General features: G+C 36.6%; 1 protein-coding gene across 8 annotated transcripts in view; it reads left to right on the forward strand.

Moving 5' to 3' along the window:
* TERF1 (telomeric repeat binding factor 1) overlaps positions 1 to 21,230 on the forward strand; it is a 34,241-nt gene extending 13,011 nt beyond the window's left edge. The window contains exons 4-10 of one of the 8 annotated variants that reach the window (XM_078441771.2): positions 105 to 191; positions 3,282 to 3,431; positions 4,356 to 4,465; positions 7,743 to 7,786; positions 9,331 to 9,422; positions 15,907 to 16,010; positions 16,239 to 16,324. In XM_078441771.2, the coding sequence (XP_078297897.1) occupies positions 105 to 191; positions 3,282 to 3,431; positions 4,356 to 4,465; positions 7,743 to 7,786; positions 9,331 to 9,422; positions 15,907 to 15,963 (540 nt within the window). In that variant the 3' untranslated portion in view covers positions 15,964 to 16,010; positions 16,239 to 16,324. The other 7 variants (XM_078441772.2, XM_078441768.2, XM_078441769.2 and 4 more) reach the window with 7 other exon arrangements.
* Positions 21,231 to 22,244: the final 1,014 nt, after the last annotated feature.

Here is a 22,244-nt window from a genome sequence, read left to right on the forward strand (position 1 = left end):
TAGTGAAGTCATTTAGATTTAACAGGACTTATTTCAATATTAAACCACAATTATACATTTTTGAAAAGCAGCCTAAGGTATGTATTTGTCATCCTATCTTTTAGGCGATAGCTGTTTGTATGGAAAATGGCAATTTTAAAGAAGCAGAAGAAGTCTTTGAAAGAATATTTGATGACCCAAATTCTTATGAGGTAGTTGGTCAAACTAGAACTATAATTTTCTTTTCTTTTCTTTTCTTTTTTTTAAAGTTTATTTATTTTGAGAGTGTGTGTGCATGAGCCAGGGAGAGGCAGAGAGTGAGGGAGAGAGAGAATCCCAAGCAGGCTCCATTCTCAGTGCAAAGCCCAACACAGGGCTCCAACGGACTGTGAGACCCATCACCTGAGCCAAAACCAAGAATCAGACGCTTAGCCAACTGAGCCACCCAGGCGCCCTACAATCACAATTTTAGAACTGTCTGTATGGAGTGAGGTAGATTCAAAGAACACTGGAGGAAGAAGGGGATGCTTTCTCTTTTAAACAGGATAGAACAGTGCTGTCCAAGGGAAAAATAATGCAAGTCACATACGTGTTTTAGTAGCCATATTAAAAAAAGTCAAAAGAAATGACTGAAACAAATTTTAATATTTCATTTTACCCAGTATATCCCAAAGCATCATTTTCAGCATTTAATCAACATAAAAAAGTATTGATGGGATATTTTACACTCTCCTTTTTGTACTGAGTCTTTGAAATCTGATGTGTATTTTATACTTATGTCTAAATTCAGGTCTCACATTTCAAAGGCCCAGTAGCTACATTTGGCTGATGGCTACCATATTGGGTAGCAGAGGTATAGGAAACATAATTATTTTTTAGAAGTCTCTTATGTGATCATTAGTAGTTTTTGTGTGTATGTGTAATGTAATGTTAAGGTCAGTAGAACTTGTTTTTCAGTATTACAGTGTTGGAATAAATTAAGTTTATTTAAAGAAATAAAAGATAATTATATATTTTTTTTGAAAAAATTTTTAATGTTTATTTATTTTAGGGAGAGAAAGAGAGAGTGAGCGCGTGAGTCGGGGAGGGGCAGAGAGAGCGGGAGATACAGAATCCGACGCAGGCTCCAGGCTGTCAGCACAGAGCCCGATGCGGGGCTCGAACTCATGAACCGCGAGATCATGACCTGAGCTGAAGTTAGACACTTAAGTGACTGAGCCACCCAGGCACCCCGTTTTTTTACATATTTTTTTAGTGAACTTTTTATTGAACAGTAGTATACCTTTAGTAGCATACGTATACCATCAATGTATAAACAGATGTCTTTTCACAAAAGAAACATGCTTGTGTGATGAGCCCCTATATCAAGGAAAAGAACATCACCAGCACCCCTCCAGTCACTGTCTTACCTTCTCAAGGATAACCACTACCCTGACTTGTAACATCCAAGATTAGTTTTACATGTTTCCAAACTTTATATATTACAGTCATATAGCAAGTTTATATAAGATTGATCCATGGTGTTGCTTCTAACAATATTTCATTTATTTCCATTGTTCCATTGTTGGAATATGCAACTTACCCATTCTACTGTTGAGAAACATTTGAGTTATTTCCAGTTTTTGGCTGTTACATTCCTTTTATACGTCTTTTGTAGAATAAATGTATGTGTTTCTGTTGGGTATATACTTAAGAATGATTTGGTGGGTTATAAGGTATGCACATACTCAGTTTTAGTAGATAACTGCCAAATAGTTTTCCAAAGTGGTTATATCAGTTCCTTCGGTAGTGTGCAAGAGTTCCAGTTGCTTCACAGACCTTCTCTGTTGTTTTCCTTTTAGTATGCTGGCAAATATGTAGTACTATCACGTTGGGTTTTAGTTTCTCTGTCTCTCATGAATAGTGAAGTTGAGCACCTTTTCCTATGCTGGTATAGAGTAGAAGAGTGGTCACCTTAATCCACTTGAGGGACTGAGCTAGGTCAAGAGCAGGTTGTAGTTTTATTTAGACTTAGTTTTTCTCTAATGTGGCCCTGTTCCTAGGGTGTAACCCTCCAGAGATCTCAGCTGAAAGCCTGATATGTTTATTGAGTTTCCTGCCCCCACCTTTTTTGCCTTAGCCCTGTGAGGCTACTGAAAACTCCACTCTACTTCACAGAAGAGGAAACCTTCCTTACAACCAGGAAGCATAAGAGGAAGCACTTAATCTCACTATCATGAGTAATCAAGGCAATCCCAAGTAATATATTGAAATAGTATTTCCTATACCTCAGACTGGCAACAATTAAAATATCTTAGAATACCAACAGCTGGCCCAAAGAGTGGAGAAATGGTAAGGCTGCCATACCTTTCTCTCAGAGGTGTATGTAAATTAGTACTTAAACTTAGGAGAGCATTTTAGTAAAATCTGTAAGTATGCATTCCAGCAATTCTACTTCTAGATAAATACCCTGGAGTAAATTTTTATTTTTACTGCACATTTTAAAAGCCATGAAGTTTTATTTAAAAACAAACAAACAAAAAACAGGCCCCACTAAGACAATTGGTCTGGAATAGAGCCTGAGAAGTAGAATTTTTTGAAAGCTCTCTAGCTTTAATTGTGCAACCAGCCTTTAAAGAACTGATGTCTAAGAAAAACTTGTAATGTGCGCAAGAAGACATGTAGAGAAATGTTTACCAGTGCTACAGTAATAGAAAATAGCCTCTAACTGCTTTCAAAAGGCTGCAAGAATGGATGAATAAATGGTATTTTTGATCAGTGGAATATTGTGCAGCAGTAAAAGTAGCTAATTCTATAAAAATATTATCAACATGAATAAGTGTCACAGAGCTGAGCAAAATATAGCAAGTTTCAGAAAATACACTATGCTAAACAGTACCATATATTTATGGGTGCATACATACATAGTGCAAGTTTAAAGGAATGCATGAATATGATAAATTCTATATTCAGGATAATGGTCACCTTGAGCAGAGGAGAAGCTGGAAGTGCAATCATTTTGGTAATAAACAAGAGCTTTAGTTGTACAGATGATGTTTTATTTCCATAAACTTGGCAGTGGACATTCAGGTTCATAATTTATTTTTTAATCTTTTTGTTATATGTGTGAAATACAATGTAGTTTTTTTTTTTTTTTTAAGTAAGAAAAAATATATTGGTGGGCCATTTGAAACAGAATTTTTTAAAATCTCCTGTATCCCTGAGTTTATAATGTGACTTTTTTAAATTAAATAATATGTGACAAAATTTGTAATATCTTATTTGTGATTTATGTATTAATATGTTTTTCCTGTTTTCTTTAGCCTTTAAAAAGGAAATTGCTTATGGTAATCTCTCAGAGAGATACATTCCACTCCATTTTTCAACACTTCAGCTACAACCACATGATGGAGAAAATTAAGAGTTATGTGAATTGTGTAATAAGTGAAAAATCATCAGCCTTTCTTATGAAGGTATGCGTATTTCAAAGAGACTCGAACAATAAGCTAAGAATAAATTGTTATAATAAAGGAGAATACTTGGAATAGAAATCCTTAAAAACTAATTGGAATTTTATTTAGTGATTTTGTAGAAGAATGCCAAAACGTTACAATTAGTGAATCTCAAGAGTTTATCAGTGATCTTCGCAGTATTTTTTAAATTTTTTAAAACAAGAGTTGGGCAAATTTTTCAAAATAAAAAGTTGGGAAAAATAGGTTAAAGAAAATTTTTGCATTTTTTTGTAAAAAGTAAAATTGGACTGAAGAAAGGCCTTTAAAAAATTTCTTTTGGGGGCGCCTGGGTGGCGCAGTCGGTTAAGCGTCCGACTTCAGCCAGGTCACGATCTCGCGGTCTGTGAGTTCGAGCCCCGCGTCAGGCATCTGGGCTGATGGCTCGGAGCCTGGAGCCTGTTTCCGATTCTGTGTCTCCCTCTCTCTGCCCCTCCCCCGTTCATGCTCTGTCTCTCTCTGTCCCAAAAATAAATAAAAAAACGTTGAAAAAAAAAAAATTTAAAAAAAAAAAAAAAATTTCTTTTGTAACATTTTATCCTCAGTGGAGCAATGAGTAAGGGGGTTTTGTCTTAAAATATCTGGAACTTTTATTTATTTATTTTTTTAAGTAACCCTTTATCTTAATATTGCCTAGCAAGCATTTTATATATGAAATACATGTACAAGGAAAGACCTTCTCCATAAGGCTTAAAAACCAAGCAGGTAACTAATGCAGCTGCTACTGATATCATACTTCCTGGAGAAAAATACAGCGCAGTCCCTTTATTGACCTGTCAACAGATGCTTTGGTTATGACTGTCAAGGAATTAGAAGGCTTAATTTTAATGCTCTTTGTTCAAAATGGCTTCATGAATTCCTTCCTCTTTCACAACCCCATTTTTTAAGGCAGCAGCAAAAGTAGTGGAAAGTAAAAGAGCAAGAACAACTTCTCAAGAGAAACCTGATGGTAACAGTATTGAAATGGAAACTGAAGCTAATTTGGATGTAGGAAAAAGGTTTGTAAATTCATTAATATATTGTTTGTCTCATGGATACAATCTTTATGTGAAAGTGTTGCTAGTGAGCCATTTTTAACAAAAATTATTATTATAGAGGGTATGTTTTACTGATTGTTAACATTTGGATATTTGAAGTACTGTATAGTTACTTCATGTTTTATGCACATTGTTATATGTGTTAAGCGGAAACAGTACAGTTTAAATGGTATGAGTAATACCATTTACCATTCTCAGGCAACGTGTGCTCTGGAACAGTGTTGAAGTTGGAAACTTGAATCATCTGTACCCCTTAGTTCTCAGATCCCACATGCCTTCATCATGTGACTCACTATCCTGAGGATTATTCTAGTATTTTAAGATACCGTTCCTACATCTTTAACCTTAAGCTAACCACTTCATCTGGTGCTCAACTGAAGAAATTGGGATTTGCTCCAACGCGGGAGGGAAATAGGCTATGTTAGTCCTACACATAGTAATCCCCCTTATCCATGGGAATGTGTTCTAAGACACCCCAGTGGAGGCCTGAAACTACAGAAAGTACCAAACCCTAAATATGCTATGTTTTTGTCTATACATACATACCTATGATAAAGCTTAGTTTATAAATTAAATACAGTGAGACATGAACCACAATAATCTACTGGAACAGAAGTTATGTGAATGTGGTCTCAAAACATCTTCATGTACTGTACTTCCCCTTCTAGTGACGATGTGAGCTGATGAAATGCGTAGGTGATGAGGTGAAGTGAGGGGAATGACGCAGACACTGTGATGTAGTGTTCGGCTGATAAGATCCTCAGGAGGACGATCATCTGCTCCCAGATGCAATTGATTGGGGGTAACTGAAACTGTGCAAAGCGAAACTACAGATGAGGGGGACTACTGTATTGAGAGACAAGTTCAGTCTCCAAAATTATGTTTTAGAGATTTTCAAGGGTAATTTTTACCTTTTGTCTTGGCTTTAGGAGCTAACCTTGTTGAAGAAGATACACTCTACCATGATAAAGTTCTTTTCTGTTGAACTTATGGTCCATTCCCTCTATTCTTCCACCCTTAACCCATGGCCAGATAGTCACGTGGTCTCCAGATGGATGTATTTTGCAACGGATGTAGTGTCTCTCGTTTTGGGGGGCGGGGCGGGGGGGAGGGGGGGCTGGCCATCACTCGAATGCTGCAGGTTCCTCATCTTAACTACTTATTTAGAGATGGGGATTGGGGTTCAAGTTGGATAGACCTCAGGACTAAGCTTAGTTGTCTTATAGTTCCTGCTTGTCCCTACCTGTTAATGTGATCTGCTCCCTTACTGGTTCATCTCCCTAAAAACTCTATTAAAGTCTTATGATTTTCTAAGATCCATTTTAAGAAGTAGATCTTTTTTTTTTTTAATTTTTTAATGTTTATTTTAGAGAGCCCAAGAGAGTGAGCACAAGCAAGGGAGGGGCAGATAGAGGGAGACACAGAATCTGAAGCAAACTCCAGGCTCTGAGCTGTCAGCACAGAGCCTGATGTGGAGCTCAAACCCACAAACCATGAGATCGTGACCTGAGCCGGAGTCGGATGCTCAACCGACTGAGCCACCCAGGTGCCCCCTAGGTCTTTCATTTTTATTGGCTCATTTATTTTATTTTGTTTAGTATATCACAGTTTAGTGATAATACTGAGACCCAATACATTCCGGTGGCCTAGCCTTCTTGCTCAGGCTAGTGCTGCTTTAAAATAAAATTAAATAAATAAAAATTTTAAATTTAATTTAAAATAAAATTAAAACTTGCCATGATTCATGCTTCTTTAATATATTGTTTATCACTTGTGTCCTAGGTTATTACTTAGCTTTGTACCATACAAATCCATCCTTGACATGATTTCTAGAGTTAACATCCCATAAAAATAAATCTGTTTAAATCACTTTCCAGCTTAATAATCTCTTTTGGCTTTCTGTTTTCTAGTTAGAATTTATTGCCATGGCTTGCAAAGCCTTACATCCCCCCCACTTTCTGTTTTCTTCACATACAACCTTACCCTTAAGCGTTAACCTCTCCCTGCCCACATACATGGTACTTTCTAGCAACACAGAACTTAGTCCTGACCCTCAAATATGACAAGCTTTTTCATGCCTGGTCTCTTGCTTTAATTTTGAATTCCCTTCTTTCTGTTCTCTCCAAGGCATGCCCTTACTTGCCATTCAAGTTCTAGCTCAAAACATCACCTGATCTCTGGATCAGTTGTCACTTCTGTGCTCCCACAGTATTGAGTCATATCTCTGTAAAAGGACTTATCTTGGATAGTAACATACCTATTTACTTTTCTGTATTTCTCACCAGATTGAGGATCCTTTAAAGGTTCTTAGTTAGCCTTGTATCCTTGGTATGTAGTTCATTACGAGGCATACATTAGAACTTGGAATGCACTAAACATGGGGAGCAAAACTAAAACTAGAGACAAAATAAAGATCAAGAACCAAGTAATTATCAAAACCATTCTAGAAGCAAATAGGATCAGGACAAGTAAAACATCAGATTTATCAATATGAGGACAAAAGTTAGCAGAACATAAGTGAACAAGGATAGAATCAAAAGTGTGATTGTGAAATCAGACAAAAGATGAAGCCTTCATGTTATCAATGGTAGATGCCAACTTTGCTCTGATAAAGCTTATAAACTATTTCAAGGCATTGAGAAGTACGGACATGAAACACTAACAGTACCTAGTTTGTTGTTAAAATTTATAGATAGACTTAAATGCTAAAGAAGTTGAGATGGGTAGCTTCAAGGAGGGGTGAGCATTGAGCAGGGCCTTGAAGGATAGTTAGGATTTTTACAGTTGGTTGAGGAGGAAGTGTCATTTTAGGAGAAAAGAACAGTTCCAGTGAAGACACAGAGGTATGTAAATGGTCATGCTTTTTTTGTGGAAGCTTAAGTTTAACTTCAGCAAAACAGATGAATTTGTTAAAAAGTTCGGTTGGAGACTCGTGGGGAGGGCGAGAAATTATACTTGCATTCATGGAGATAAGGATCCATGGGAGAGTTTTTGAAAGTGACATGAATGCTGGAGTACATTAACTTTGCTTGACGTATGTTTGTGAAAGCTTGATTTAATATCTGGTCTCATATCTGGGCAGAAATTATCCATGTTGTAATGGACTATCTATATGTTCTAATGTTACCAAGGTTTCTTTCAAAGATATTTTGTATAAATTGAAGTATGACTTGATTATATAGTATTATCCTTGTGAAACGTTTCTTTTGTTTATATTCTTACAAATTTTCTTTTAAAGTGTTACTACTGACAAAAAGTCTGCTGGAACTGAATCCTCAGAGGGTACAGTATCTTTATTGAGGTGAAGTAAATTGACATTTTTCTTCTCTGTCTTTAAAATCTTTGATTGAGGCACTTCTTGCAGACCTAAATATGTTATAACTGTCATATAAATGGTGTGATTTAGAGAATATTGCAGGTGCCTGCTTACCTCAGCAGATATTCAAGACCCTGACATGTCTTGAAATTCAAAACGATAGAGACCTGCCTCTGGGATCCTGGGTTGTCACACATTGTTTCCACAAGGCCATTTTTGGTAGACACATATAGGGAGTGCTTGAACTTAAAGCAGATGTTTAACAAACTCTTATTCTGGCCCAGAAACAAGGATCTGTTGCTAGGGGGTTGATTACATTTCTGATGAATATCCCACATTCTGATTTTATGAAATTACTTGAAAAAGTGTGTTTAATCTACTAGAAATTTCGTAACAGACAATCTAACATATTCAGAGAGCAGAAAGTCTACATGAATGATTTCAGAGATGGAGCAGTTGGGATGCGAACACTGAAATAACATGATAAAAGCATCACTTGGGGGTAGAGAAAGATCTGTTAATGATGGGAAGTGCTTACAAGGATAGTGAATGATCCTGAAGAATGGTAGCAGGTGGTACACGTCAGTGGCATGAACTGCAAGGGCTAAGGTTTCTATGGAAGCAGGCATTCATTAGGAAATGAAAAGTATAGAGACCCATCTCTGGGACCCTGGGGTCACAGAAGGAAGAAGATTAAGCCTGCTCTACTTGAGCAGGCCTGCTCCCCAGCTTTGTTGCAGCCAGGAGGCTGGGCACCAAAAGGCTGCCTCCTAGCCCTTCAGGAGCCAGCCCAGTCTGGAGGGCCTTGGGGTACCAGAGCCCTCCCTAAGAGGGAGCTAGTTTTTAGACAATGGGGAGAGGTGGGGGAACTGGTGAAGAGATTGAAAACAGCATTCCAGAGAGCACGATAGAAAGTTCTGGAAGGGAGAGAAAGGATTAGCAGGTTGCGGGGTAAAAATAGAGATTTTAGGTGGTGATAAAATCATTTCCTAGGCTTAGATGAGCTACTTTTTTCATCTAAACTAGCTCCTTTATAAAACTGAAATAATAACAACTTTGCAGGGTTGTCAAAAAATTTTGCCACATTCTGTATTTCCAGCCTTCCTGTCAGAAAAGCTCTCTTTGGAAGCTATAAAGATAAGTGATACCTGCCATTATGTGTAAAGGAATTTCGGAATTTCTCTTTTGGGAAATAAACTTAAAAGGCATGGGAAAGAATGAAAGTTCATAGCTGATAGTCTGAGGTGGTTTTTTTTTGTTTTTTTTTTGTCTTCATCTAATTAGAAGGCCAAAAGAATCTAGAGTTCTAAGTAGATGAGATGGAAGAAATAAGTGACGGGAAGAGAGGAAAGTAAAGACAACAAAAATCTTAAGAGGCCAAGGTTAAGATGGGGCACTCAGCAAGGAGAGCACCTAAGGAAAAAGGCCAAAGTAGAAGGTCCTAGAACAGAGGTTGAGACCAATCATCTACCCTTTTTATAGCTTTTCTATGCTTTTATGTTTAATTTAGGTCTCACAAGAATCTCTTTCTATCTAAATGGAAACACAGAAGCCGACAGCAAGATTTTAATAAGAAAGAGGAAAGAGTGGAAACTCTTCAAAGTGAGTACTCTTATTACAGTTTTTAGAAGTGGAGAATTGAGGTGTCCTTGAAAGTGATCCAGCCTTTGACCTTCCCACCACAGCACACAGACACATTTCAGAAAACTGAAACAGAGGATTAAATGTCATAACCTCATAGAGTTAATTTAAAAAGTTAGTGATTAATTTAGAAAGTTAACCGTTCTGATTGCCTAGTTTAATTTTGCTATGCTGGTACACTGCTTTTCTACCTTAACTTTATTCAGGAACTTGAGGTAGTTACTTACCTGAAACGTATAGTTGTGATCATGGTAGTTATGTTCTATGAAGTCACCATGATTAGTGAATACTGAACCATTACAAGGGAATTACAAGACCAGATTCTTTTGAGCTTCTTGTCACCACAGTTTTGTTACCTGGTAAATATATAACCTTGTTCAGTGTGTTTATATGTTTCTGTTTAAAGACACCTTAATATATAATGTTAATGCATTTACCTTGAACTCAAGGCCAGTAGCACCGTAATTCATGCCTGGATGAAGCTTACCTAACACACATATTTTTTCTTTTGGGAACATTACAGTCTTGTTGCACTTAGGAACTCTAGACAGCACTTCCACAATGCTTTTGGGAGCCATTTTTAAACCGCAAAATTACCCAAAAACACAAAATGTAGCATTAAATAGAATGTAAAAAAGACATTTATAACAGAGCTAAAACATGAAAGAGCTTCACCTTGCTTAACCTCAGCTAGGAATGTACACTTCAGGGGAGTTAAATTTTTTGTTGTTCTGCAGTGACCACAAAAGCACTCTACGTATTGATTTTTGAGTTACAGGTAATTAGTAGGGAGGTGAATTCACAATTACAGAACCCAGGAATAATGAGGATTGACTGTAGAATCTAGCTACCCTCTTCATTGCATTTAGAATTTATTCTCAAAAAAGGCATCTCTGGATTTAAAAAACAAGCAACAAGAATCAAAAAATCTTGAAAGCAGTCCATAATTATTTAAATTACAATTTGATTGTAAGTTTCTTCTTGGTATGTGTTCATTCAGCAAATGTTTATTGAACCTACACTGTGTTCTGGGTACTGTATGAATGAATGCAAGGATATTTAAACTGTTGCTGCACAGTATTGTTTCCTGATCCATACAACACTAGTAGATGTGCCAGCTTGATGCCAGGGACAGAGTGGGGCTGCAGTAGGTGCTAAATGGATAAATTTATTCATAGCTGATGGCTGATGACAGGGCTGGTATTCATCGATATTTGTAAATTGCAGCTCTGAAATGTTTACATTCATGGGTACTACTATCATCCTCAGTTTAAAGATGGCAAAGTTAAACTCAAAGAAATATTTGCTTCATGTTGTTCCAAAATTGTTCTGCATCTATTGCTGCAAAATAGGAATCAATTATAAACTAAAATAATTTGGGATTCTGGGCTTTTAATTTCATAATACAAAACTCAAAGAAATGGAAACATATACTTCTTTACATTCTAAATAGTTGATCAGTGGCTAAACTCTGAGAACTATAAATAAATAACCTCATTGCAGAGTGGTTTGGCAGTGACTGTGGATGTTGAGCCTGGAAGATCTTGTGAGTTTTTGTACATTTCTTGACTTTTTGTTACGTTAGTAATACATACATACACATTTTTTTTTTTTTAACCTTCCAGTTTGGTTAAAAGGCATGCAGTATCCTCTCTTCATAGTTAGAGGATATTAGTTTTGTTTGTGCTAAACAGTTTTTTTCAAAAATTTTTAAAACACCTTTTTAAAAAAATTTTTTTTTCAGATTTGTAAAACTGCCATGTACTTGTAAAAAATCAAGTGATTCAGAAAACTTGAAAGAAAAAAAAATCCCCTAAATTCTTTCTGTGCAGAAAAAACTTACCAGCATTCAGTGAGGTGATGATTAGTATTTGAGTTAAAAGCTTTCTGTATGTAAACTCATTTAATTCTCAGCAGTCTTACAAGTGCTTTTTTTTTTTTTTATCATCCCCATTTTACAGGTCGGGAAGCTGATACAAAAAGAGATTAAGTAAATTGCACGTGGTCACAGAAACAGTGAACAGAAATAGAATTTGAAATTAGACATTCTTTTTTTTAAGTAAACTCTATGCCCAATGTGGGGCTTGAACTCATGTTGCCAAGATCAAGAGTTTCATGTTCTTACCAACTGAGCCAGACGGGTGAAATTAGACATTCTGACTGAACAGCCCATACCTTTAATTGCTGGACTAGACTACTCCAATGGAAGAATAGATAGCCAAATAAAAATTTAGAAAAATGTGATCAAGTTACATGTTACTTTAAAATATATTTACATTTAGTTTCAGGGGCACCTGAGTGGCTCAGTTGGTTGAACATCCGACTTCAGTTCAGGTCATGATCTCACAGTTCATGGGTTTGAGCCCCGCGTCAGGCTGTGTGCTGACAGCTCAGAGCCTGGAGCCTGCTTCGGGTTCTGTGTCTTCCTCTCTCTCTGCCCCTTCCCTGCTCACACTCTATCAATCTCTCTCTGGAAAAATAAATAAACATTAAAAAAAATTTTTTTTAATTTATTTACATTTAGTTTCTAAAGAATGAAACTGAAAAATTCACTGACTTTATGTAAATACTTCATGTTTCATAAGAAGTATATCAGTAATCTATATGATTCCTCCAAAATGAAGGATAAAGAATATGAACTGCTTCGAGAGGTCAGGTCAGGTTGCCTCTGTAATCATAGATTTAAACCTTAGACTGTTGATTGATTTTTATTTAAAAAGGGTGAGATTAGCAAAAAAAAAAAAAAAAAGATCTCACCCAGTTACCCAGTTTTTCTTAGTTTCATTTCATATGTTCAAGGTTTGTAGCATTCTTTTCTAGCCATAATTCCCAAAGTAGTTTAATCTGTATTTAAATTTATTGCTGACTACTGACCCTTTGACCATGGTGTCCCCATTCCTTAACTCTTGTTTGGCTATGGTTTTTTAATCTTTATTTATTTTTGAGGGAGAGAGAGAGACAGAGCGTGAGTGGGGGAAGAACAAAGAGAGAGGGAGACACAGAATCTGAAGCAGGCTCCAGGCTCTGAGTTGTCATCACAGAGCCTATACAGGGCTTGGACCCACAAACTGTGAGATCATGACCTCACATGATCATGAGCTGAAGTCAGATGCTCAACCGGCTGAACCACCCAGGCACCCCTTGGCTATGGTTTTTTAAAGATGGGTTTATAGGTGTTATAATTTCTAAAGATTTACATCACTGAGAATGTCTATTCTTTTTTCTTTTTGGGATGAGAAAGGGAATTTACTTGCTCATGATACTTCTAAGTTCAGATATACATCACCTTCAGGTGTGGCTGGATCCTGCTCCTCAAGCATTTTCATCAGACCTGCTTCCTCTGTGTCTCTCAGCTCTGCTTTGCTCTGTTGGCCTCCCCTCTAGGAGGACCTCTTTTTTTTTTTTTTTTTTTTTTAATTGAAATATAGTTGACACAGAATGTTACATTAGTTTCATGTATAGAGAAGAGTTATTATAACAACTCCATACATTATGCTATGCTCACCCTAGGGGTAGTTACCATCTGTCCCCATACAGTGTTAGTGCAATGCCATTGACATAGGGATCTATGCTATATCTTGAATCTGTAGTGTTTTTTGCTTAAAGGGAAATTTGGCTAAATGTAATATTCTTTGGAAATAGTTTTTTTTATAACTTTATGGATATCAATTCATTATTTTTTTACTTTGTGAGGGCTGCTGTGGACAAGTCTGATGCCAACCTGACTTTCTCCCCACTTTGTATATGAGTTGCCTTTTATTTCTAGATTCACAGATCTTTTTTAATTGCACTTAATACTATAAATTCCCCTTGAATTACTGCTTTAGTTTTATCCCACAGATTTTGAAATGTTGTTTTTTCATTTAGTTCAAAATATTTTTTCATTTCCCTTAAGACTTTTTCTTTGACTTACAGCCTATTTACAAGTTCTTTGTTTAATTTCAAAATATTGAAAGGTATTCCAGATAATCTTTCTCTTATTGCTTCCCAATTTAATTCTGTTTGGGACTGAGAAAATACTTTGTAGGATTTCTTTCTTTTTTTAAATTGTTTTATGGTGCGTAATATGGTCTGTCTTGGTGAGTGTTGATGTACACTTGAGAAGAATGTGAATTCTGTTGTTGAATGGAGTGTTGTAAAATGTCAGTTAGGTCAAGTTGGTTCATAGTGCTGTTCCAATTTGGGTATGCTTATTTTTGCCTACTTGTTCCACCAGTTTCTGAAAGAGAATACTGAGACCTCCAACTGTAATGATTAATTTAGTTATTGATCTCTGCTAATTTATTAATTTCCTTTTTGTTTTTATAGTCCTCTAGCACCTGTTTAAACAATTTGCAATAGGAAAATCTCTGTTCATAACTAGTGTGTTTTCCATTTTCCTGGTTGGAGCCTGACTAGCATATACGGTCTGTTCCTGCAACAATACCATATTGTATCAATTACTGTAGTTTTATAATAACTCCTTATGTGATAGAGCAGTTCCCTTCATCTTACAGAAATATTTTGACTGTTCTCGGTGTTTTGGTCTTCTGTGTTGTCAGGAAAAAACCCGACTTCATAGAGGATTCTGCAGGTGCCACAAGTAGACAATAAGACCTAACAAGTCAGAGCAATACAGTTTGTTATAGCACAGCAAATAGCATGGCGTCCACATAGTTGTGCTGATTCCTTTATCCCAAGTCCCATAGACAGTGTAATGGCCCCAGATAGACACTGTGCAGGCAATGGGTTGTATGGTAACTGAGGAACTTGATGCCAAGGGCCTAGCACTTTTTGAATAAGCAGCAAAACATGATAGCAAACAAGCTAGTTCCCCCCCACCCCCCTCCCAGCCCAAACACCCCTGCAGGAAAGAGTAGTTATGTGGTGCGCAGGCTGTGGTTCCTTTGACCTACTTAGGTGCCTATTTGACTACAAAACTGCTTCATATCAGGAAACAAAGAAGCCTTGTACATTCAGCAAAAACTGAAGGGATGCTCAGGACCATTGGTGGACTACTTCTCATAACACATAATTTTAGAATAATCTTGTTAAGTTATACAAAACACCCTGTTAAAATTTTTATTTGAAGTTGCATTGTAGGGGCACCTAGGTGGTTAAGCATCTGACTATTGATTTCAGCTCAGGGCATGATCTCATGGTTTGTGAGGTGGGGCCATGCATCAGGCCCTGTGTTGACAGTGAGGATTCTCTCTCCCTGCCACTCCCTTGTTCACACAGGCTCGCATGCTCTCTCTCTCTCTCAAAATAAATAAGTAAACGAGAAAAAAATATTTTAGGGGCACCTGGGTGGCTCAGTCAGTTAAACATCAGACTCCGGCTCAGGTCATGATCTCACAGTTCGTGAGTTCAAGCCCCATGTCAGGCTCTGTGCTGACAGCTCAGAGCCTGGAGCCTGCTTCGGGTTCTGTGTCTCCCTCTCTCTCTCTCTCTGCCCCTCTCCCACTCGCTCTCTCTCTCTCTCCTTCAAAAATAAACATTAGAAAAAGGTGTTTTAATAAAAAATATTTTAAAAGATGAAATTCCATTGTAAACAATAGATACTTTTGGAAAAAATGGACACAGTTATTATATATTAGTATTAATTATAGACTTTAGTTATAGACTATATTAATTATATGAAGTCTTCCTATGCAGCATATTTCTCTATTTAGATTGTCTCATATATTTTCTTATAATGTGTAGTGTATATATATAGACATACATAGTAAAGCTTTATAATTTACTATATACATACAGATCTTGACTACTTTTCTTAGATTTATTTATAAGAATATTGTATTTTTTGTTACTATTGCATATATTATCTTTTGCTTGTTTTAATTAAGTATTTTAACTGTTGCTAATAAACAGAAATACTATTGAGCTTTGTTTAATGATCTTATATCCAACCATCCTGCTAAACTCTTTATTTGTAGAGATTTTCAGTGTTTTTACATAAACAGTTTTCTTTCAATAGTTAAGTTCTATTTCTTTTCAGTAACATGTACATTTATTTTTGTCTTACTAAACTGACTATATGTAAAAAAGAAGGAATGGGGAAGGGTTACAATTCTTACACTAGGTCAGATATTCCTTAAGCATTATCCTAAGTAAATTTCAACAATCCTGTAAGATAAATATTACTCAATTTTTATTTTTTATTTATTTTTTTATTTTTTTTAAGCAGATGATGAGAAATGGTTCTGGGAGATAAAATAACTTGTTTAAAGACATATAAAAGAATCAGCATCAGCATTCAATACTCCCTATGATTTTCGGAAACTGATCTTTGCATTGTACCGTGCTGCTTCCAGATTCAAAGGGGAAAAAATTAAACAGCCAGAGTTCTTTTATTTAAAATAGCTAAATACTAGATAGGAATTTCATGGTAACCTTTAAAAATATAATCCCCTTTTTTATTTTAATGTGACACAGTTTTTGATGACTATATTTCTACATTTAGGTAGAGGAAAGGAAAAAAACAGACAAACCACTGAAAGCAAGAGAAGACACATTTTGAACAGTCAGCCAGTAACTTCCAGAAAACGTCGATCTAGGAAAAAACAGGTATTCATTATATTTCCTTATTTTTGTCTCCCTTCCTGTCTTTGGTTTTCCCTAGAGACTCCCTAGTAAGAATTTGAAGCAGCTTTTCCAGCTGAGGCAGTTGTTTTACAGGAGCCCAGATACCATGGTGAGATGCAGGAGGAGGGGAAGTCTTCTATAGTTTTGTGATTTTTCTAATTCGTTGACTGAGTTGTGTCCTGGGCTAAAACCATCCAACGTGCTTCTCAGCTTTTATTTCCTCTAGAGGGGGCTGGAGTTGGCTGGAGATGAGTTGGAGTTGTGGGCACCTGGAGTTTTTTAATTGAAACTTGTCCACAGTGAGTCTCCATCACTTCACCCATCATAGTTACATGTTTCTATCAGTACTGGCTCTAGCTGTGAGCTTCTTTTCCTGATAAGCTGTGATTCTCTATATCGCCCTTTTTGTTTTTCTAGTTTTTATGTTAGCAGTTTGCCTATTGGCATTAATTCTCTAGTGGATCTACAAAGAGTCGTTGACTTTCAGTTTAGTTTTTTTCTTTTGAGAACTGGAGTGATCTTTCCAAGCTTTTTATATGTCCCAGAACTAGAAGTCTCAGCCTCATACATTTTTTTTTAATTAATTTATTTTGAGAAAGTGAGCACAAGCTGGGGAGGGGAAGAGAGAATGGAAGGGAGAATCCCGAACAGGCTCCCCACTGCCAGCACAGAGCCCCACTCGGGGCTTGATCCCATGAACCACGAGGTCACAACCTGCGCTGAAACCAAGAGTCAGACATTTAACCAGCTGAGCCACCAGGTGCCCATCTGCCTCATAATTTTTTTTTTTTAATGTTTATTTATTTTTGAGAGAGACAGAGTATGAGCAGGGGAGAGAGGGACAGACAGACAGACAGACAGACGGACACAGAATCCAAAATAGGCTCCAGGCTCTGAGGTGTCAGCACAGAGCCCAAGGCTGGGCTTGAACTCGGGAATGGCAAGATCATGCATGACCTAGGCCAAAGTCAGACGCTTAACCACCTGAGCCACCCAGGCACCCCTGCCTCATACTTTTAATTGACCTTTCCCTGTAGTTCTTCTGGCAACAATTCCAAATGAGATTGTACGTGTTATTTATAGATATATATAAAAAAAAAAAAAAAAAAGTTTTTTTCTTTTTTTGGTATTTTAAAAAAAATACGGTTTATCAACTACATAATTTAAATAATAGAACATAGATGGTATTGTCTGTCACTGTTTACTATTGCCAAAAAAGAATTCTTTGGCTATCACAAGTACCTCATTTTATTTTTAGCTTTCCACTGTTGGCTTCTTGGTGGGACAATTTTTTTCAGTTGAGTGACAGATTTCATTTTATTTTGTGTTAACATTTTCGTTCTTTAAAAAATTTTATTGCAGCAGTCTGTACCTGATTGGACAGATTCTCCTTGCTGCATTTGTCTGTGAAACAGACAAAGGTATTTCTGCCTGCCTCATCACAGTTTTATGGGTTTTTGAGAGAGAGAGAGAGAGAGAGAGAGAGCACATGTGCACAAGCAGGGGAGGGGCAGAAGGAAAGGAGAGAGAGAGAATCTTAAGCCAGCTCCACACCCAGCACAGAGCCCCACTTGGGGCTTGATCTCCTCGATCTCTTTGATCTCCTGACCATGAGATCATGACCTGAGCTGAAATGAAGAGTTGGATGCCTACCTCAACTGAGCCACCTAGGTGCCCCATCGTCACAGGTTAAAAAGAGACTTCCTTTTGTAAATTTATTCTATTAAAGAGTAAAAGTAAATGTCTTTCGACAACAAAGACTTTTTTCCCCAGAGATGGTATGTAATGGGAATTACTGTAACTGGAGGTTTTTTGGTACCAAAAATATTTTTTAAGGCATTATAGAGCATTGGTTTTTTCTTCTGAAAGACATTAAAAATGACAATACGATTTTCAAATATAAGTTACATAAAACATTTTTAACCATAGGAGAGAAAATGGTGCGTTTTAATTTGTTATATGCTCTTTATATTTTGCAGGTTATGGGCTTGACCAGGGTTGTTATCATTTTTTTTATTGATTCTATGTATAATATTTCAAGGAAAGCAGGGGCGCCTCAGTGACTCGTTTGAGCATCCAACTTTGGTTTAGGTCATTATCTCAACCGTTTCATGGGTTCAAGCCCCACATCGGGCTCCACACTCTGTGGAGCCTGCTTCAGATTCTCTCACTCCCTCTCCATCCGCCCTTCCCCCACTCATGCTCATGCGCACACGTGTTCCCTCTCCCTCTCCCTCTCTCTCTCTCTCTCTCTCTCTCTCTCAAAATAATTAAATAAACTTTAAAAAAAGAAAGCAAAAGACAGAAAAGCACAAGGAATACAGATTTTTTATGTCCCAAAATGTCATCTTAAACTCTTTGTTTATTATGTGATATTATGAATGGAATCTAAGAAGTCAGATATAGAAAATGAAGAAACGAAAAAGAGGAAACGAAAGAGTAGACTCAAATGAAATTGTACTGCCCTTGTGTTTTCTTTTTGTTCTGACACCGTGAAGCCAATTGTGGCATCAACTCCTTTTATAGAAAGTAGGAGTGGGCCTCTTTAAACTTTTAAAGATGATGTTATTATTTGCTATATGATCACATGTTCCATATGATGTTTTGCAAGACCCTTGCCTTTAAATCATAGATGAAATTAAGTTTGCAAGATTCCAAACATTCAGATCAAACAAAAGAAGGCATAAACAATCACAGAGTAATAATACATCAAATTAAAGTTACTCTTTTTCAAGAAGAAAAAATTAAATAATGTTAAAAACTGAGGTTAACCTTCACTTGACAAAATTATAACTAACTTCTAGGTGAGAGGTTGGCAAACTCTTTAAAGGGCCAGGTAGTGAATATTTTAATAGGCTTTATGGGCCATATAGTGTTTCTGTCACATATTTTTTTCTTCTTTAAAAACCTTATTTTGAAATGTAAAAACCGTTGTTAGCTTCTGGTCAGTGCAAACAGCCTAAGACTGGAGTTTGGCAGTAGCTTGCTAACCTCTGCTGTATGTGATCCACTGGAAAATACTGTTTAAATTTGTACCCAGAAACCTAAAGGGGATTCAGGCAGAGAATATTAATTTATTTTTTAAGAGATCTGAGCTTTTGTGTTGTATCAGGTACCATCTGTGCATTCTATTAAAAGTAATTAGCTCAGCTTAGAACAAGAAAACTGTGGTGTATATCTGAAATTTGCATAAACCAATGACTACTTTTTATTTTTTTCTTTATTTTTTTTAATGTTTATTTTTTTATTTTTGAGAGAAGTAGTGCACACATGAGTGGGAGGGGCAGAGAGAGAGAGAAACACAGAATCCCAAGCAGGCTTCAGGCTCTGAGCTGTCAGCACAGAGCCCGACGCAGGGCTCAAACTCATGATCCACCAGATCATGACCTGAGCTGAAGTCCAAAGCTTAACTGACTGAGCCGTCCAAGCACCGGGATACTTTTTAAAACCAAACAAAACTGGAGTGCCTGGGTGGCTCAGTCAGTTGAGCATCCAACTCTTGATTTTGGCTCAGGTCATAATCTCACGGTTTGTGCGTTTTAAGCCCTACACTGGGCTCTGCGCTGACAGCACGGAGCCTCCTTCGGATTCTGTCTCCCTCTCTCTCTCTCTGCCCCTCCCCCGCTTGCTCTCTCTTTCTCAAAATAAATAAAAATAAACTTAAAAAACTGAACAAAACCGTAGCAACTTCTTACAGAAATTCTTAGGGATTGTAAAAGTGATAGATTTTTTTTTTTCACACTTATTTTTTTTTTGTGAGAGAGAGCGTGAGCAGGGGAGGGGCAGAGAGACAGGGAAACACAGAATCTGAAGCAGTTCCAGGCTCTGAGCTGTCGGCACAGAGCCCAATGCGGGGCTTGAACTCAACAAGCTGTGAGATCATGACCTGGGCTGAAGTCGGACGCTTAACTGACTGAGCCACCCAGGCGCCCCATGATAGATATTTTAAAGGGGAGTCTAAGTAGCCTCTGAAATGTTATGTAAAATTTTGTATACCTTCTGTTGTCTGTGAAATGGATCCACAGCTTATAAGCTGTTACAGAAATCTAAGAAATGTACATGCAAATTCTTCCTCCTTTAGAAACTTTAATACTGGGGTGCCTGGGTGGCTCAGTTGGTTAAGCGTCCGACTTTGGCTCCCTCCAGTCATGATCTTGTGGTTCGTGAGTTCAAGCCCCGTGTCAGACTCTGTGTTCAGAGCCTGGAGCCTGCTTCGGATTCTGTGTCTCCCTCTGTCTTTCTGCCCTTCTTCTACTCACACTGTCTCTCTCTCTCAAAAATAAACAAACATTAAGAAAAAAAAAAGAAACTTTAATATTATTTTGATTAAAAACAGTTGGATTTATAGTAAGTATGTTCTTTAATTTTTTAAAGAATTTTATTTCTGTGAATAACTGTTCTATATTTTATCATAAGGCATGGCTCTGGGAAGAAGACAAGAATCTGAGATCTGGTGTGAGGAAATACGGAGAGGGAAACTGGTCTAAAATACTATTACATTATAAATTCAACAACCGAACAGGCGTCATGTTAAAAGACAGATGGAGGACTATGAAGAAGCTAAAACTAATTTGCTCAGACAGTGAAGACTGAATGTGTTTGTAAAAGCTTGGTAAAAGGGCAGTTAAATAGTTTGATCACGGCATTTTGTTTGAAACCGGTGGTCATTGATGTGTCTTAAAATTCTTATCTAAAGCTTTACAGTATGATTACAGTGTCACTTTAATCTGAAGATTGATGCTATAAGAGTAAAATTCTATGCCGTCATTGCATTCTTAAAGAATATTTTTCCTTTGAAAAAATGTAAATTTGTTGAACCCTGGTGCTTTCAATAATCTTATCCCTGAATCCTGTCCCCCCGCCAAAAAAAAAAAACAAAACCATGAAAACCTGGTAAGAGAAAAAATGTATTCCTGTTAACTTATTCTGCGTCTGTAGGCTGACTTCACCTTGGTAACACACATAAAAGTAAAGTTTCTCTAAGACTTGATTTATGGCCTTAATATATTAGTTACTAATATGCTTATTTATAGAATGTACAAAGCAATCCATGACTTGTAATATACTTAAATTTTCCTTACAGTAGTTTCATATAAGGGAGAAAACTTAAAAATAGTAATATCCATACAACAAAATTTGTACTATTACCAAGAATAGCTTCATGTCTCATTTAGGTACATTTAACTTTGTTTCAGTGTTAAATCTGCTTTATAATATGGTCCCATAAATACCAGTTTCTATGATATTTTCATTTAATACATCAGTATTGGGCCTAAGTAGTATTCTGTAAATGCTTAAATTGGTATTAACCGTGATTATTTGATGTCTGTGTTAAATGCTAAATAAACAATGTCATCATACCTTAACAATTTTAAGTTCTCACCAACCTTTTATTCTTTAGAGGATTTAGTCATAAACCAAGAGCATTCTTTGATATTTGGAGTCACATGTGCTTTATTTAATGAGTGAAAATACTGAAGTATTGGTGTACAAAATTAAATGGGAGTATTTTGTAATCCGTGTTTCATTTCTTATTAAAGTTGCATACATTACTTTCCCATTGTTCCTGAATTTATTTTCTTATACATCTAGTAAACGGAAATGTGGATAATTACTATATGCTTCTTAACTGTCCTTTACTAGTTACTGCCGTTGCTTATTACAGACATTTTGATGGTTTGTGCCAAAGCTAGCGACAAGAGCCAAAATGGACCTGTCAAGTAAACCTCATTCCAAACATACCATAAATCATCAAATTCTAAGTTTCCATTAACTGTGAGATGCTCAATTATTTTATGTGCCACTAAAAAAGATCAGTGTGTTTATGCTATACTATGGTGCTTTCTTGAGAATTTTATTTTACTTATTAAAAGAGCTATTTTAGTTTAAAGATAAATTTCTGTCATATGACTTGTGGATATGTAAAAAGGAGAAGCAAAATAAGTTGAATAATGTATTTCTAAAACTTCATCTTAAATCTGAATTTTTTCTTTAAAATTTTTGAGATAATTGTAGATTCACATGAAGTTGTTAAATGATACAGAGAGGTTGCTTGTACACTTGTTCCTCCAATTTTTTTCCCCACAATATTCATAAAACTACAGCGTCTCACCATCAGGATACTAAGACAATCCACCAGTGTACTGAACATTCCCCGGTTTTGTGCCGTATGGTGGGTGTGTATTTAGTTCTAAATAATTTATCACTTGTGTAGGT

This window comes from Panthera onca, chromosome F2 (assembly GCF_046562875.1).
Source record: "Panthera onca isolate mPanOnc1 chromosome F2, mPanOnc1 haplotype 2, whole genome shotgun sequence".
Lineage (NCBI taxonomy): Eukaryota > Metazoa > Chordata > Mammalia > Carnivora > Felidae > Panthera > Panthera onca.